Source organism: Blennius ocellaris, assembly GCF_963422515.1.
Source record: "Blennius ocellaris genome assembly, chromosome: 10".
Lineage (NCBI taxonomy): Eukaryota > Metazoa > Chordata > Actinopteri > Blenniiformes > Blenniidae > Blennius > Blennius ocellaris.
In genome coordinates, this window is record NC_137659.1 from 719,507 (window position 1) to 735,840 (window position 16,334).

Here is a 16,334-nt window from a genome sequence, read left to right on the forward strand (position 1 = left end):
GTGTGTGTGTGTGTGTGTGTGTGTGTGTGTGTGTGTGTGTGAGTGAGAAACTTGGCAACAACACCCACTAGTGGCCAAACATCGTCGCTTCCTGATACAAAATAGCAGACTTGTTTATCACTTCAAACGTTGCCGTGGAAACGACGGGGCCTCAAATGGATCAGATCCTCACATTTTCTGACCAATGAGCTTCCAATTCAGAGGTTGGTGGTTCAATTCCGTGTGTGTGTGTGTGTGTGTGTGTGTGTGTGTGTGTGTGTGTGTGTGTGTGTGTGTGTGTGTGTGTGTGTGTGTGTGTGTGTGTGTGTGTGTGTGTGTGTGTGTGTGTGTGTGTGTGTGTGTGTGTGTGTGTGTGTGTGTGTGTGTGTGTGTGTGTGTGAGAGAAACTTGGCAACAACACCCACTAGTGGCCAAACATCGTCGCTTCCTGATACAAAATAGCAGACTTGTTTATCACTTCAAACGTTGCCGTGGAAACGGCGGGGCCTCAAATGGATCAGATCCTCACATTTTCTGACCAATGAGCTTCCAATTCAGTGGTTGGTGGTTCAATTCCCTGTGTGTGTGTGTGTGTGTGTGTGTGTGTGTGTGTGTGTGTGTGTGTGTGTGTGTGTGTGTGTGTGTGTGTGTGTGTGTGTGTGTGTGTGTGTGTGTGTGTGTGTGTGTGTGTGTGTGTGTGTGTGTGTGTGTGTGTGTGTGTGTGTGTGTGTGTGTGTGTGTGTGTGTGTGTGTGTGTTGCAGCGCCTCCTTTCAGGTGTTAGAATCAAACCGACCGTTTTAAAAATAAAATGTGCAAAATTCTTCATAATAAAAGACCTCAACTCAAAATATCAAAAATTAAGAAAAAAAATTGCTTCAAAATAAAATATTTAACATAAAAAAAAAAAAAAAAAAATCAAAATTAAATGCTTCAAATTTCGTTTATTTTTTTTAAATGTTTCAGAATAAAAGCCCTCACTTTGAATTCATTACAAAAACAATTAGGCGTTCAAGCCCCGTCTGGAACCACAGTGCATTTTAACGTCACTTCACACTTCTAGATTTTATTTTGAGTTTTCATTCTTTTTTTTTTTTTTTGCTATTTCTATTTAGTAAAGGTTAGTGACGAGTCTAGATCGGTGTTTTTCAACCACGGCGCCGCGGCGCACTGGTGTTTCCGCGAGATCTATACAATTTCACATTTTTTCTACAAAAACAATAGCTCTGAGGTGAGATTCTTTCCTGCCAGCTGATCGCCAGAGGCTTTTATTTTGACATGAGCACACACGCCAAAGGACGAGACTCCACACAACGCGTTTGTCACTCGCCGGTCGCACGCCAACGTGCAACAAACCAAACTAGACGAGATGATTAACGGACAACAGTTTCCACTCCGCGTCTTTCTGTCCGTGAGGATTTCTTGTCCACGACTAAGATGTGAAGTGAACATGAAGCCGACCTGTCGTTGCCAGGAGGCGGAGAAGATGGTGGCGTACCTCCAGGACAGCGGCGTGGACGACGAGCGGCCGCCGGCCAAGACGGCGGAGAAGACGAAGCCGGCCGGTCTGCCGCTGACGCACGAGGCGGCGCTGAAGTGGTTCTACAAAGACCCCCAGGGGGAGATCCAGGGTGAGGCGGGGACGGCTGTGTGTCATAGATAGATAATTACTTTATTCATCCCCGAAGGGAAATTGTCTTGTTGCAGCCATCTGGTACATACGAATATTATAAAATACAATAGAATAGTAATAAAAGTAAAAATATACAAATATCTGGGTATAAGACATAAAGTAAAACACAGAAGGGAACATGGGCACTTAGAAATAACAGGAGATCAAAGCAAGATAAATAAATAGTAAGGTGCAGTGGCAGAGCCATTAGAAGTAGGCATTATATAATAATAATACAAATAACTGTGCAATAGTGTATAGTACTACTAATAATGGTAGCAATAATATAATTGTTATAATAATATAACAATAACAAAATGTATATATACATTCATATATTCACATTCAACATCTGGTGGGATGTTCGCTCTGTCACAACAAACACGGAAGATGCGGCTGCAGCTCTGCCGCTGCAAAAAATGCGTTATTTTTTTGGCCGCCGCAAAAAAGTTTTTTTGGCCGCTGCAAAAAATTTTGTTTTGTTTTTTGCCGCTGTAAAAAATAAGGTTGTTTTTTTTGCCGCTGTAAAAAATAAGGTTGTTTTTTTTGCCACTGTAAAAAAAAAGTTTTTTTGGCCGCGGAGGAAATTTGGTTTTTTTTTGCCGCTGTAAAAAATAAGGCTGTTTTTTTTGCCACTGTAAAAAAAGGGTTTTTTTTTGTCGCTGTAAAAAAAAAGTTTTTTTTTTTGCCGCTGTAAAAAAAAAGGTGTTTTTTTTTGCCGCTGTAAAAAAAAAGGTGTTTTTTTTTTTTGCCGCTGTAAAAAAAAAGGTGTTTTTTTTTGCCGCTGTAAAAAAAAAGGTGTTTTTTTTTTTGCCGCTGTAAAAAAAAAGGTGTTTTTTTTTGCCGCTGTAAAAAAAAAAGGTGTTTTTTTTTTTGCCGCTGTAAAAAAAAAAGTGTTTTTTTTTTGCCGCTGTAAAAAAAAAGGTGTTTTTTTTTTTGCCGCTGTAAAAAAAAAGGTGTTTTTTTTTGCCGCTGTAAAAAAAAAAGTGTTTTTTTTTGCCGCTGTAAAAAAAAAAAGGTGTTTTTTTTTGCCGCTGTAAAAAAAAAAGGTGTTTTTTTTTGCCGCTGTAAAAAAAAAAAGGTTGTTTTTTTTTGGCCTGGCCGCAGCAAAAAATAACAGTTAACTAAACAACAAGTGCAAAGTGGAGGATGTTGAACAACAACATCTGCGGAGCTCTTAAGCCCCGCCCACTTTTTAAGCTCCTCTCTGCGGTGGGAACCGGGTACCGGAGCCGAGCTCCAGCTTCGCTTTGCCGTACCGCTCCGTTACCGTCGGAAACGGGGCTTCAGTGCCTCAAGCAGCAGGAGAAGAACTCTGTCAAATGAAGTTTGATGTGTTTTTTGCGAGCCTCCCTCCACCCTCCCCCCGGTCACTCCTCTTGACTGTGTGTCCCTCCTCCGTCAGGTCCCTTCAATAACCACGAGATGACGGAGTGGTTCCAGGCGGGCTACTTCACCATGTCCCTGCTGGTGAAGCGGGGCTGCGACGACGTGTTCCAGCCTCTGGGGGAGATCATGAAGATCTGGGGGAGGGTCCCGTTCACCCCCGGCCCCGCACCGCCCCCTCTGCAGGTACTCCTCCACCCCCCCACCCACCCTCTGCAGGTCCTCCTCCACCCACCTCTTACTAAACAGTCCGAGGGAGGCGCCGCCGCTAATCTGTTCACATTAAAAACCTTTTATTTTCAGTCGTACTTCCTTTAGAACTCGTTTTAAAACCCATTTTTATTCTTTGGTTTTACCTCAGCGTGAGACTCTGGTTTTAGTGCCTTCGTTTTGTTTTTTGTTTTTTTGTTTGTTTTACCATCTGATTGTTTTTTTTATCCCCCGCCGTGGCCGATAGGCCCCGAAGGGGGATCTTGAAACAGTCTCCGTACGTCCGTCCGTTCGAACGTTTCTACCTATATCTCGGCAACCCCTGGGCCCACAGTGACCAAACTTCACATGTGGATACATCTCAGAGGGGGAAGGGATACTATGGTGACCTTGACCTAATTTGCATATTAAGTAGGTCACAGGGTCACGAAGTGCTTAAAAACACATTTTGGGCTCTGGAGGCCTAGGTTTTTGAGCTAGGGCTCTGAAATTTTATACACACATGATACACACTCCAGGGATAACCTCCAGTACACCAAGTGACCTTGACCTTGAAGACCGTTAGGGTCTGAAGTTTGCTCGTCATGGTTGCACAATACATGTATTTTCATATACACATTTCTCCTCATTTCTCAGCAACCCCTGGGCCCACAGTCACCAAACTTCACACATGGACACTCCACCTGGGGAGAAGGGGCACCATGGTGACCATGACCTAATTTGCATGTCAGGTCACAGGGTCACTAAGTGCATAAAAAACACCTTTTGGGCTCTGGAGACGTATTTTCACATAGCTTATGAAGAAGACCTTTCAGATTCTACATAATTATCTACTAGGACCCATGGAACACCCTCTAGTGGACCAAGTGTGCTGCCTTAGAGCTGGCTTTGTGAGAAAATATAAAGCCCTCCGGCGGGGGATTAGCCGAGCAACGGCCTTCTTGTTGCTCTAACTTTTTTGTTGTTTTTGTTTTAATGTTTTTATTGTGCCTCTTATATTTTCATTTCAACGTACAGCACTTTGTCTCAGCTGCGGCTGCTTAAAGCAGCTTTATGAATAGAGTTGAGTTGAGTTCCTGTCCGACACTCTTGCATTGTGCAGTTTTCAGTGTTTTGATCCCGTCTGCTTGTTTCAGGGCGACGGAGATCAGGAGAGGTCGAAGCGGCAGCAGGAGCTCAGTGCCCTCAACCTCTACCAGCTGCAGCAGCTCCAGTACCAGTACCTCCTCAGGTCAGTCGGCTGGAGACGCACGTTCGTTTTCCCTGTTGGGGGTCGATTTAAAACAACGAGGCGTGTGTGTGTGTGTGTGTGTGTGTGTCTCCATGTGTGCAGGCAGCAGTACGCTCAGGCTCTGGCCCAGCAGAAAGCTGCAGCGCTCAGCTCCGCCCCCCTCCAGCAGCAGCAGCAGCACCAACAGCAGATCAACCTGCTGCTACAGCAATACCAGGCGCTGAAGCTGAGGTCCTCACCACCATGGTTTCATGCTTTACACGCCGATAACGTCGGATTTCTAATAACTTACCACGTCATAAGCGCACAGTAACTATTGAGGATTATGTGCTTGTGACTGACGATGATGCTGGGACCACTTTATCCGGTCAGAGAGCAGATATGGACACCGGGTGTCGACTTTATCCCTTTTAATAGAGTCGGTTGGCGACACTATAAGGGATTTAAGTCAGTTCATGGAGCATTATTGCCACCGGTTGTTGATTTGTACGTTCTTTATGTGTTACAGAAACCCATTCTACGTTCATTCATTCGTTATCCATTCACTTGTTCATTATTCGTCGGGACTCCACGTTCTGTACTGCACTCGTGCAGAGTTAGCCGATTAGCGTTAGCTTCATTCACATCCGAGCTAACTGACACACGTCTACCGACCTACACACTGAATATCAACACTTGTAGGCTTGATGACTATTAAACACTTACTTCTTCACAACGTGTAACGAGGGGTTCACTACCGTCTTATTATTATCGGAAAAAAACTCCGTTCACCCGGACGTAACGCGAGGACCCCGTCACCTGACTTGGGCTGTCCAAAATAATGCCTGATTAAAAAAAAAACCCTATTCTAACACAACACACAATACACTTCACAGGGAATTTGTAGCAGTAACACAGAGCTGCAGGGATCCTTGTGTGACTGGCCACCTCTTCATGTGTGTGTGTGTGTGTGTGCGCAGGGCGTCGGAGAGCCTCCTCCCCCCGGTGACCCGCTCCCTGTCGGTACCGGACTCTGGTTCTGTGTGGGAGATGCAGAACCCGTCGTCTCAGGCCTCCTGCACCCCCAACCTCCCCCCGGCAGCTCAGAGCAGTGAGTGTGTTCCACCGCCAGCTGCAGGCGTGTGTGTGTGTGTGTGTGTGTGCAGGCCTCATCCTATGTGTGTGTGTGTGTGTGTGTCGGCAGCGTGGGACGGCAGCAGCGTCTGGGACTTGCCCATCGACTCCGTGGCTCAGGCTCCCACCATCGAGCAGATGCAGCAGTTGGAGAAGGCCAAGTCTGCTAAGGTTGGTTCCTCGGCTAGCGTCGGTTCTGCTGCGGCGTCGTGAGCAGGAGACGTGGAGGCCGGACCTCCATCCTCCTCCTCCGCCTACTGACGTAGTCGAGCCTCGTCGTGGGTTAGAGCAGTGGTTTTTACAACCTTTTTTGAGCCAAGGCACACCACCACCACCCGGAAATGTTAAAATGTTAAACTCTGCAGCCTCTATTAACAATATAAAGTCTTTCTCATCAAAGTTTTATCAACAGGAATCAAGTAAATCCAGAAACAAAGGACTTTTTTTAATAGTGACTCCGTCAGTGTGAAACCTGGACCTGATGGATGAAGAGCTGAGATCCTGGTTCATGTTCTTCCTTTTCAAAAACTTCTCCATCACTGTCACTGACACAGTACTTTGATACAAGATGGTAGCAGGAGGTGGAGATGAACCACACTGACGTCTGTCTGTTTCGCTTTCAACGGCAAATTAATCTCCACCTCCTGCTACCATCTTGTATCAAATTTTAAGTTTAAAATGTGAAACTCTGTAGCCTCTATTAACAATATAAAGTCTTTCTCATCAAAGTTTTATCAACAGGAATCCAGTAAATACAGAGAAAAAATATTTCCCAATTTTTTTATTTTTTTTTTTTTTACTCACTCGAAAAAAAATAACGCCAACATGTGTAATTCGGAGTTCAAATCCTCCCTTTTCAAAAACTTCTCCATCACTGTCACTGACACAGTACTTTGATACAAGATGGTAGCAGGAGGTGGAGATGAACCACACTGACGTCTGTCACTTTACATTTCACCGGCAAAGTTCTGTGCTGCCCTCTAGTGGTGAAGAGTATTTATACATGATCACTCTGCAACACACTGTCGCTGTGAGAGAAAATGTTTTTTTGTAGAAAAAAAATGTGAAATTGGATAATGTCCAACATGAGGCCCGGGGGCCAGAAGCGGCCGCCAGAGGATCTAATCCGGCCGCTATGTGATTTTTTTTTTTTTAGGTTTTTTTTAAGTATAAATATGAAAAGTGACAGAGGCTGATGTAAAAACACTAGATTGGCAAAAGTGACATTGAAAACCGCCCTCGGTCAGAATTAATTAATGCGTCTGTGGAGGTCACATGACGCAACACCTTTCACAATAAAGGTGTTCAATTTCTTCTGTTCATTCTGTTATTATTCCCTCTTTTACATCCTTATTTTACTCCCACTTTCCTTAACTTCCTTCCTTCTGTTCTTCATTCTGTTATTATTCCCTCTTTTACATCCTTATTTTACTTCCTTCCATCCTTCCTTCCTTCCTTCCACACTTCCTCACTCACTTGAATTGTTCCTTCACATCTTTTACTTCCATGTTTCATCTTTAGTCTCCTGTTTCTTCAGTCTTTACTTTTTTATTTCCATCATTCTGTTGTTGTTCCCTCGTTTACTTCCTTATTTCACTTCCTTCTTTCCTTAAAACTTCCTTCCTTCCTTCCACACTTCCTCACTCACTTGAATTGTTCCTTCATGTCTTTTACTTCCATGTTTCTTTATTCTTTACTTTTTTTATTTCCATCATTCTGTTGTTATTCCCTCTTTTACATCCTTATTTTGCTTCCTCCTTTCCTTAAACCTTCCTTCCTTCCTTCCTTCCTTCCTTCCTTCCTTCCTTCCTTCCCACCAGTAAAAAGACGTGTTCTCTCTCACCTCCTTTGTCTTCCGTCCTCTCAGTTGGATTTGGAGCGTCGAGAAGCAGAGATGCGAGCCAAGCGCGAGGAGGAGGAGAGGAAGCGTCTGGAGGAGGCGCTGAGGGCTCGGCAGGAGGAGGAGCGCAAACGTCTGGAGGAGGAGGAGCTGGCCCGACAGAAACAGGTTCTTGAATCTCCTCCGCGAACGGGAGTCCGGTGGGTTTGCGGCCCCTCACACTGCAGCTCCTGTCCGACTCTTCAGGAGGAGGCGCTGAGGAGACAGAGGGAGCAGGAGGAGGCGCAGCGGAGGCAGAAAGAGGAGGAGGAGCGGCTGGCTCAGGAGGAGGCGCTGAGGAGATTAGAGGAGAGGAGGAGAGAGGAGGAGGAGAGGAAGAAACGGGAGGAGTTCCTTCGTAAACAGGTGAGGAGGATTAAAAAAAAAAAAGAAACATGGCCGACGCAGGAGGACGTTGGCTTCAGGTGTGTCTCGCCCTCCAGCAGGAGGAGGAGCAGCGCAGGAAGCAGGAGGAGCTGGAGGCCATCAGGAGGCGCGAGGAGGAGAAGCGGGCGGAGGAGGAGGCGGCCGCCACGGCGGCCGCCGCCGCCGCCCTGGCGCAGCAGCAGGAGGAGCAGAAGAGGAGGGAGCAGGAGGCGCAGCGGCAGCAGGAGCTGCAGAGGCAGAGGCAGCAGCAGCAGGAGGCGCTGAGGAGGCTGCAGCAGCAGCAGCAACAGCAGCAGCAGCTGGCGCAGATGAAGGTAGGGACACACACACACACACACACCATTTATTTATTCAAAAATCAATCATTTGAACAATTTAGAAAACAAAACAAATTTCCCCATTGCAACATGCAAGTTACATTTTTTTTTAATATTCCTCCATCTGCATCTCCTTAAACATATTTTTAAATGTCTTTATTGTTTGAGAACATTTAAGCTCCTCTGTCTTTATGGAGGTTCGGGAGAAACGGACACAAAAAATGTCCTTTTCGTCTTGTGTCTCTGTGATCAAGGTCAATTTCATGCTTAATTTTCCACATAGTAATATTTTTAAATGAACAAGGTCTTTACATTTTAACAGTTTCAGCTTCACAAAAAAGGTGGTTTGTATGTTTGTGACTTAGAATTCTTCACGGCTTTTTTTTGAAGCAGGAACATTCGTTCTATTGCACCATTGCGTGCGTTTCCCACAAACCTCAATACAATATGTAAAGTATGGAACAATTAATGAAGAGGATAAAAGAAATAAGGAATCCTAACCAAGGACATATGTCACTTTATGCAAACTACCTCTACATTTACTCACTTTTGTTGGAATCTACTCAATGTTTGGGCTTCCAGCTGAGTTTGGTGTCTAAACATGATTCCCAGAAATGTAATCTTGGTCACTCTTTCAATCCTCAAATCATCAATAGTCATTTTTACATTCCCCTCAAATTTCCTCGTCCCAAAAATCATATATTTAGTTTTATCCCAATTTTATAATTTGTTTTGGTCAAACCATTTTTTTCAAATTTGCCATTTCAGTGCTCACACAAGATAATATCCAGGTCACTTCCTGATATATAGACAGTAGTGTCGTCTGCAAACAATAGAAGGCCCATGGTCTTAGTTGCTTCATAGATGTCATTTAGAAATAAAATGAAAAGTTTTGGGCCGATTATGGAACCCTGTGGGACACACACACACACACACACACACACGCTCCCAGCTGACGATGGTCTCCACTCCCTGCAGTTACCGTCCTCCTCCAAGTGGGGGCAGCAGTCGTCCAGCTCCGTCAGCCAGACCCAGAACGCTCTGTCGCTGGCCGAGATCCAGAAGCTGGAGGAGGAGCGAGAGAGGCAGACCCGGGAGGAGGTGAGGCCCCGCCCACCGCACGCCCGACGCCCAATCGCGCGACAGGAGGCGTGTCGCACAAAGGAGCCTCGGAGAGGTTCAGAGTAGCAAAGAGGGATGTTCATAGTTTGTCCACCGGGGGGCGCCCTGTCCCAGCGAGTCCAGGTCCAAATGTTGTTTTTTTGTTTGGGTTTTTTTTTATTTAAAAAGATAAACGATACAAAACAGTAAACAATTCCAAAGATGTGTGAAAATTAACGATACATTCTATATACAAAAGTAATACAAATAAGTGCTGCCTCAAATACTACTTACATAATGTGTGTGCTTGTATATGAAACACTAAGTGTAACTTGGTTCTGTTTATGGAGGAAACAGAGGAGAAAAGAAATAGTTTGTATAATAACATAGAAAGGAGCAAAAGAGAAAAAAAAAGTGAAATTATTGGATGAGTTTGTTTTGGAACCGAGGTTCTATTGTTGTAAATTCAGGAAGTGTCGACTGAGATTCCGTAATAATAATAATAATAATAATAATAATATAGTCAGACGGCAGATTTTTCCATTGACGTCTACTGATATTATTTTTTGATTTCCAGTTTGTGAGTGTGGTTGTCTTGGCGACGGTTCAGGCTACAAGAAGTAGTTTAGTATGTGGTGAGTGGAGAGTGATAGTTGAGGAATCTCCTGGAAGGCGGGGGGGGGGGGGGGGGGTGGGGGTCCAAACGACGTTTACCAGCAGAACTGACCAGCAGAAAATTATTCAAGTTCAACTTCAGCTAAAATGAATTTGTCACCCCTGAATATGACGTGATGCAAAAGGTTTTGGTCGCAGTTCGTGTCTTTTTTTTTTTTTTTTTTTTTTAAATCAGTATCACATTTGACATTTATTTCTTTATTTCTTTATTTTTAATAGGCCTTTTCTTTTTTTTTTATTATTATTATTTAAAAAAAAAAAATAATAATTTAAATACATTACAGTCGTTCCAATGTGCTTTTATAGAGAAAATAGAAAAGCCCAGCATCCACATGAGCAAGCAGGTGTGTTTGCGACTGTGGAATGGAAAAACTCCTCCAACAGGAGAAACTTTGTAGAAACCAGAGTCAGAGGTGGAGGAATTCTGAGGACCGGTTGGGGTGAAAGGATGGAGGAGAAGAGAGGAAAGACAGAGAGAGACTGGGTGGGGAGAAACATACAATACAGTTAGTGCTACATAAATTTTTTCTTATTTTTAATAATACAGTAATCACAGTAATCTAAATATTTTCCAACTGCCATGAGATGAAACCAGCCTGAACAACAACAGAGCAAAAACCAAAATAATTATAACAAAAGCAAAAGGACACAAAACAAAGAAAGAAAAACAAACAGAAGAAACAAACAAAAAAACCACCAACAACAAAAGCAAACAACAACTTGATTTTGATAATTACCACAACAGTCTCGTCATATGTCATTCTAAAAGTTCCGTGTCGTTGCGTCCCGTGTCCCCGCAGCAGCGGCGTCAGCAGCAGGAGCTGCTGAAGCTGCAGCAGCAGCAGGCCCTGCAGCAGGCGCAGCAGTCCCACGCCAAGCTGCCGGGCTGGGGCGGCGTGGCCAAACAGCCCGTCATCACCAAGTCCCTGCTGGAGATCCAGAGGGAGGAGGCGCAGCAGATGAAGCAGAGGAAGGAGCAGCAGCAGCCGCAGCAGCAGCAGCAGCAGCAGCCGCCACCGCTGCAGCAGCAGCAGCAGCATCATCCGCTCCCCGTCGTCAGTCCGCAGACCCGCACGCAGAACAGAACGGTACGTTGGTTTGGTTTGGTCAGAAACTTTACGGAAGTTTTAAAAAAAAAACTCTTTTAAAGTTCTAGTGAAATGAAAATTCCACCTCCAAAACACTCTGGTGTCGCTTCTAGGGACGTTTTTTTATGCTAACTGGTCTGAGGGTAAAATGTTAAAATGCGACAATCTGCGAGAAAACAGCCGATAAACGTTGGTATTTCCTCTGCTGGGCGGAGCTTCTGACAATAACAGAGTGACATCACGAGTTGTGCACACGCCCAAGTTGTGTTTACGTTATGGAGGATCAGAGTTTTGACCACGAAGAGGCTGAATTGAACCAGATTTCATCATCGTCGTCATTTCAAACCCAGTGATTGATGAAGAAGACACAGGAGGTGGTTCTGCCATCGGTGACCCCGTCTGGAACATGTTTGAGGAAGCAGAAGACGCTTCGTCCTCCATTCGTCCTCGTCTCCTCGCCTCAGCAGCCGCCACTTTTCACCTTTGAGGCTTTGAGGCTCCTGACTTTTGGAAGAACGACCGGCTTCATGGTTCCAACACGTCGAAGCGCTTTTCTGACTGCGCGGAATCACTGAAGATATTACTTGACAGGTCTTACTTGATCGTCTACTAGCCGCTCGAGCTAGCCGCTAGCCCCGCGAGCTAGCCGCTCCCGTCGCCCGTGCGCCTTTTCTCCTCTCTCTGGTCTCTTCCAGGCTCAATCTTTCATCAAGGCTCATAAAACGCCGACTATAACTTCAAAACACTGTAAAAACTTGGATATTTAAGAGGGAAACAAGCCGCAGATCAAGATCTGCACAACTCGTGATGTCACACATAGGCTCCGCCCACAAAGAAGGATTCCCCCGACTTCCTTGGCTGCAGATTCAAAATTCTAATAACTTTGTTATGCGACAACAGTGGTGGGGCAGAGTCGGAGGAACCCCAACTATCGTTTTTTTTTTTTTTACAAAGTAGTGCGTTACATTTCACCGGGACTTTAAATAGGCAGTGGAAGCAGAACGTGGGGTTTTGAAGGGTTGTGGTTCTGCTCCCCAGGCGCCTCTCAGCAACTCGGTGTGGGGCTCCGTCACCTCCGGCACCAACTGGGGCTCCGACTCCAGCAGCATCTGGGGCGACACTCACAACTCCAACCTGGGCTTCTGGGACGAGGCGGTGAAGGAGGCGGTGCCGCCGCCGCCGCCGCCGGCCAGCAAGAAGGCCAACATGCAGAAGAACAATAAGGGCAACGCCAACCTCAGGTACGTTTCTTTTTGAAAGTGAAAAAGTCCGAGCGGCGGCGCGGCGAAAACCTTGAGTCACCGGTCTTTCTCCTCGTTCACACGAAAAGCAACTCTGTGAGCGGGCGAGTCAACAAGAAGGTGGAGGAGGAGGAGAAGCTGCTCAAGTTGTTCCAGGGCGTCAACAAGGGCCAGCAGGACTCCTTCATGCTCTGGTGTGAACAGACGCTGCACACGCTCAACACCGCCAACAACCTGGACGGTAAGGCGGCGCCGCGTTTCTCCCCCCTCTGACCCCCCCCCACCCCTCTGAAATGGGCGTTCTGAGGGAGGGGGGGGGGGGGGGCAAAGTCAAACGTAACATATTAAACTGCAGATATGGACAAATGTCAAAAGTCTTTCCTTCATTTGATCCTTTTGCAAGAATTCGCCGTTTTATTCTGAAATTTACATATTAAAGTGAATCAGATATTATTGTATATTAGTATATACTCAGTCACCTTGTGTCTGGATGTCGTAGTTTTATTCAGGATTAAAACAATTTGTCATCATCTGGAAAGAAATGTTTGAGTTTACGTGTCTAAAGTGTCACTTAATATAAATTGGACACCTTTATTGTGAAAGGTGTTGCGTCATGTGACGCATGAATTAATCCTGACCGAGGGCGGTTTTCAATGTCATTTTTGCCAATCGAGTGTTTTTAGATCCGCCTCTGTCACTTTTCATATTTATACTTTAAAAAAAACAAAAAAAATCACCTGGCGGCCGGATTAGATCCTCTGGCGGCCGCTTCTGGCCCCTGGGCCGCATGTTGGACACCCCTGGTCGGGGCAGAGGGAGGGGGCGGGGCTGAGGGAGAAGGGGAGGGGTGTCCCAAATCTAAGGGCTGAAACTGCTTTTGCCCTCATTTTGGAGGGGAAGGGCTAAGGGGTAGGCGGAGGGGTACAAAAGAGAATTGGGATTGGGCCTAAGTGTGTCCGGCCACCAGCCACTCACCGACCCCCCCCCCCCCCCCCCACCCCCCCCCCATCTGTTTCCCGGCAGTTCCCACGTTCGCCTCCTTCCTCAAAGAAGTGGACTCTCCGTACGAGGTGCACGACTACGTCCGGGCCTACCTGGGCGACACCCCCGAGGCCAAGGACTTCGCCAAGCAGTTCCTGGAGCGCCGTGCCAAACAGAACGCCAACCAACAGAAGGCGCCGCCGCCGCCGCAGAACCAGCAGCAGGCCCTCAAGCAGCAGCAGGTGAGCCGGGTAAACCGGGTCCTCTTGAAGTCGATTCAGTTTAACTTTATCTATAGTTTTGAGTTTCGTTGACGTGTCTGTGGGTCCAGCAGGACTCTGTGTGGGGGGGGACGGGACCCTCGTCTCTGTACCAGTCCAACCACACCGGCGGCCAGCAGCAGCAGCGCTTTGAGACGGTAATCTCAGGGAAGAAGAAGAAGAAGCAGAAGATGGTCCGGGCAGACCCCAGCCTGCTAGGTAACACACCCGAACCACCTCGGTCAGAGCTGGGGGGGGGTCAGGGGGCCCCCAGGCGTCCCTTTAGGGGCCCCCAGGGGTCCCTCTGGGGGTCCTGTTACCTTTGTGTCTCAGCAGAACTGTTTGTCTCTTCTGTCCGTCACTTTATTGTCGATAAAGTTAAACAAATCATGTAAAAATGAATGATGAGACGAGGGTTGGAGTCCCTCAGGGTTCAACCTCGGATCCTCTTTACTTTTGAAACCTATTTCCTGCAGACGCCATAAATCCTCCGCCTCCTCCTCTTTCTTTAAGCTCCGCCCCCTGATGCCTCCTCTTTCTTTAAGCTCCGCCCCCTGATGCCCCTCTCCTTTAAGCTCCACCCCCTGATGCCTCTTCCTTTTAGCTCCACCCCCTGACACCTCCTCTCCTTTAGGCTCCGCCCCTGATGCCTCCTCTCCTTTAAGCTCCACCCCCTGATGCCTCTTCCTTTTAGCTCCACCCCCTGATGCCTCCTCTCCTTTAGGCTCCGCCCCTGACGCCTCCTCTCCTTTAGGCTCCGCCCCTGACGCCTCCTCTCCTTTAAGCTCCGCCCCCTGACGCACCTCTCCTTTAAGCTCAGCTCCTGACGCCTCCTCTTCCTTTTAGCTCCACCCCCTGATGTCTCCTCTCCTTTAAGCTCCGCCCCGTGACGCCTCCTCTCCTTTAAACTCCGCCCCGTGATGCCTCCTCCCCTTTTAGCTCCGCCCGCTACGCCTCCTCTCCTTTAAGCTCCGCCCCCTGACGCCTCCTCTCCTTTTAGCTCCGCCCCCTGGCGCCTCCTCTCCTTTAAGCTCCGCCCCCGTGACGCTCCTCTCCTTTAAGCTCCGCCCCCTGACGCCTCCTCTTCCTTTTAGCTCCACCCCCTGACGCCTCCTCTTCCTTTTAGCTCCACCCCCTGACGCCTCCTCTCCTTTAAGCTCCGCCCCGTGACGCCTCCTCTTCCTTTAAGCTCCACCCCCCTGACGCCTCCTCTGTCTGTCTTGCAGGTTTTTCTGTGAACGCCTCGTCCGAGAGGTTGAACATGGGAGAAATTGAGACTTTGGAGGACTTTTAAAGGGACAGCAGCCCAAGAACCGCCGCCGCCGCCACCGACCTCATCCAGTCTGAACAGCAGCTACACCCCCCCCCCCCCTCCCCCACCCACCCCCCCACCTCATCCCACCATCTTTTATTTTCCAACCCAGTAATCAGATCTACTCCCATAACTCCTCCCGGACTCTACAATTATTGCTCTGTGCCGCCAGGTGGCGCTGTGACCCACTTCCTGTTCAACGTCTCGGAGGTTTTCCTTTAACGCGGCGAGCCGAGCTCCGCCCACGCTCTTTGTTTTATTTATTCACAGCCCCCCCTCCCCCCTCCCCCCCCTCCCTCCCCCCGGCTAGGTGCTCATGGGCGGCGGCGGCGGCGGCGACGTCCTGCTCCACACATCGGTCCCCCACTAATGTCCTGTTTTAAGGACGCGCTCAGAAGTTCCAAGTAGTTAATCTATTTCTTGTAAAATATTAGGCTGTTCAAAGAATGAATCTTTCAATTCTGCATCTGTATTATAATATATGAGAAACGATTTGCTGGAGTCATACTTTTTTATTGCAGTATGAAGTAATAATAATTAAACAGTCTGTCGGCTGTTGGCACGTCTCGTCTCCGCCTTCATTTGTCCTCCACCCCCCCCCCACCCCCCACGCCGCCACGGCCAATCAGGAGGCAGGAAGCACCGAAACACACAAATCAACCTCAAGGGAAATGTCTATTTATTTATTTTACAATTTTATATTTAGTAAGACGAAGGGACTCGGGGTGTTTTGGGTCGGGATTCTTTTATTTTGAAAAGCTTCTGGAGCTCAAAGACGAAACGTCAACAATCTGTTTGATTCACATTTTATGTGCTTTAATAGATTTTTCTCAGTCAGGAAATTTAAATATTGTAGTTTCGTTATTTAAGCGACTATAGATTTTTTTTTTTTTTTACATTTATTATAGAATTAACACTTAAAAATGAAGCGGCCGTTTTATTTTTTACTCTCCGACAGCGAAAAGTTCCGACCCTTCGGTTTTAAAAAGTGGGCTTGACGTGTGGGTCGGAGGGTAAAAGTGGACTAATGCTGAACGTGAAGCCACCAGGTAATGCTGAACGTGAAGCCACCAGGTAATGCTGAACGTGAAGCCACCAGGTAATGCTGAACGTGAAGCCACCAGGTAATGCTGAACGTGAAGCCACCAGGTAATGCTGAACGTGAAGCCACCAGGTAATGCTGAACGTGAAGCCACCAGGTAATGCTGAACGTGAAGCCACCAGGTAATGCTGAACGTGAAGCCACCAGGTAAGGCTGAACGTGAAGCCACCAGGTAAGGCTGAACGTGAAGCCACCAGGTAAGGCTGAACGTGAAGCCACCAGGTAAGGCTGAACGTGAAGCCACCAGGTAATGCTGAACGTGAAGCCACCAGGTAATGCTGAACGTGAAGCCACCAGGTAATGCTGAACGTGAAGCCACCAGGTAATGCTGAACGTGAAGCCACCAGGTAATGCTGAAGTTCCGCTGATTGCTCCCGTATTTTACCGAGGATTTTTTATTCG

The 16,334-nt window shown here is 47.1% G+C and overlaps 1 protein-coding gene across 8 annotated transcripts in view; it reads left to right on the forward strand.

Moving 5' to 3' along the window:
* The window catches only part of gigyf2 (GRB10 interacting GYF protein 2), a 29,923-nt gene extending 14,531 nt beyond the window's left edge, over positions 1-15,392 (forward strand). For 2 of the 8 annotated variants that reach the window (XM_080503296.1, XM_080503294.1), the window contains exons 14-28: positions 1,452-1,608; positions 3,055-3,221; positions 4,382-4,476; positions 4,579-4,707; positions 5,436-5,566; positions 5,660-5,760; positions 7,457-7,834; positions 7,912-8,169; positions 9,151-9,273; positions 10,749-11,036; positions 12,075-12,277; positions 12,367-12,518; positions 13,301-13,509; positions 13,590-13,737; positions 14,745-15,392. In XM_080503296.1, coding sequence (XP_080359422.1) covers positions 1,452-1,608; positions 3,055-3,221; positions 4,382-4,476; positions 4,579-4,707; positions 5,436-5,566; positions 5,660-5,760; positions 7,457-7,834; positions 7,912-8,169; positions 9,151-9,273; positions 10,749-11,036; positions 12,075-12,277; positions 12,367-12,518; positions 13,301-13,509; positions 13,590-13,737; positions 14,745-14,812 — 2,607 coding nt within the window. In that variant the 3' untranslated portion in view covers positions 14,813-15,392. The remainder of the gene's footprint in view (positions 1-1,451; positions 1,609-3,054; positions 3,222-4,381; positions 4,477-4,578; positions 4,708-5,435; positions 5,567-5,659; positions 5,761-7,456; positions 7,835-7,911; positions 8,170-9,150; positions 9,274-10,748; positions 11,037-12,074; positions 12,278-12,366; positions 12,519-13,300; positions 13,510-13,589; positions 13,738-14,744) is intronic. The other 6 variants (XM_080503301.1, XM_080503297.1, XM_080503298.1 and 3 more) reach the window with 6 other exon arrangements.
* Positions 15,393-16,334: the final 942 nt, after the last annotated feature.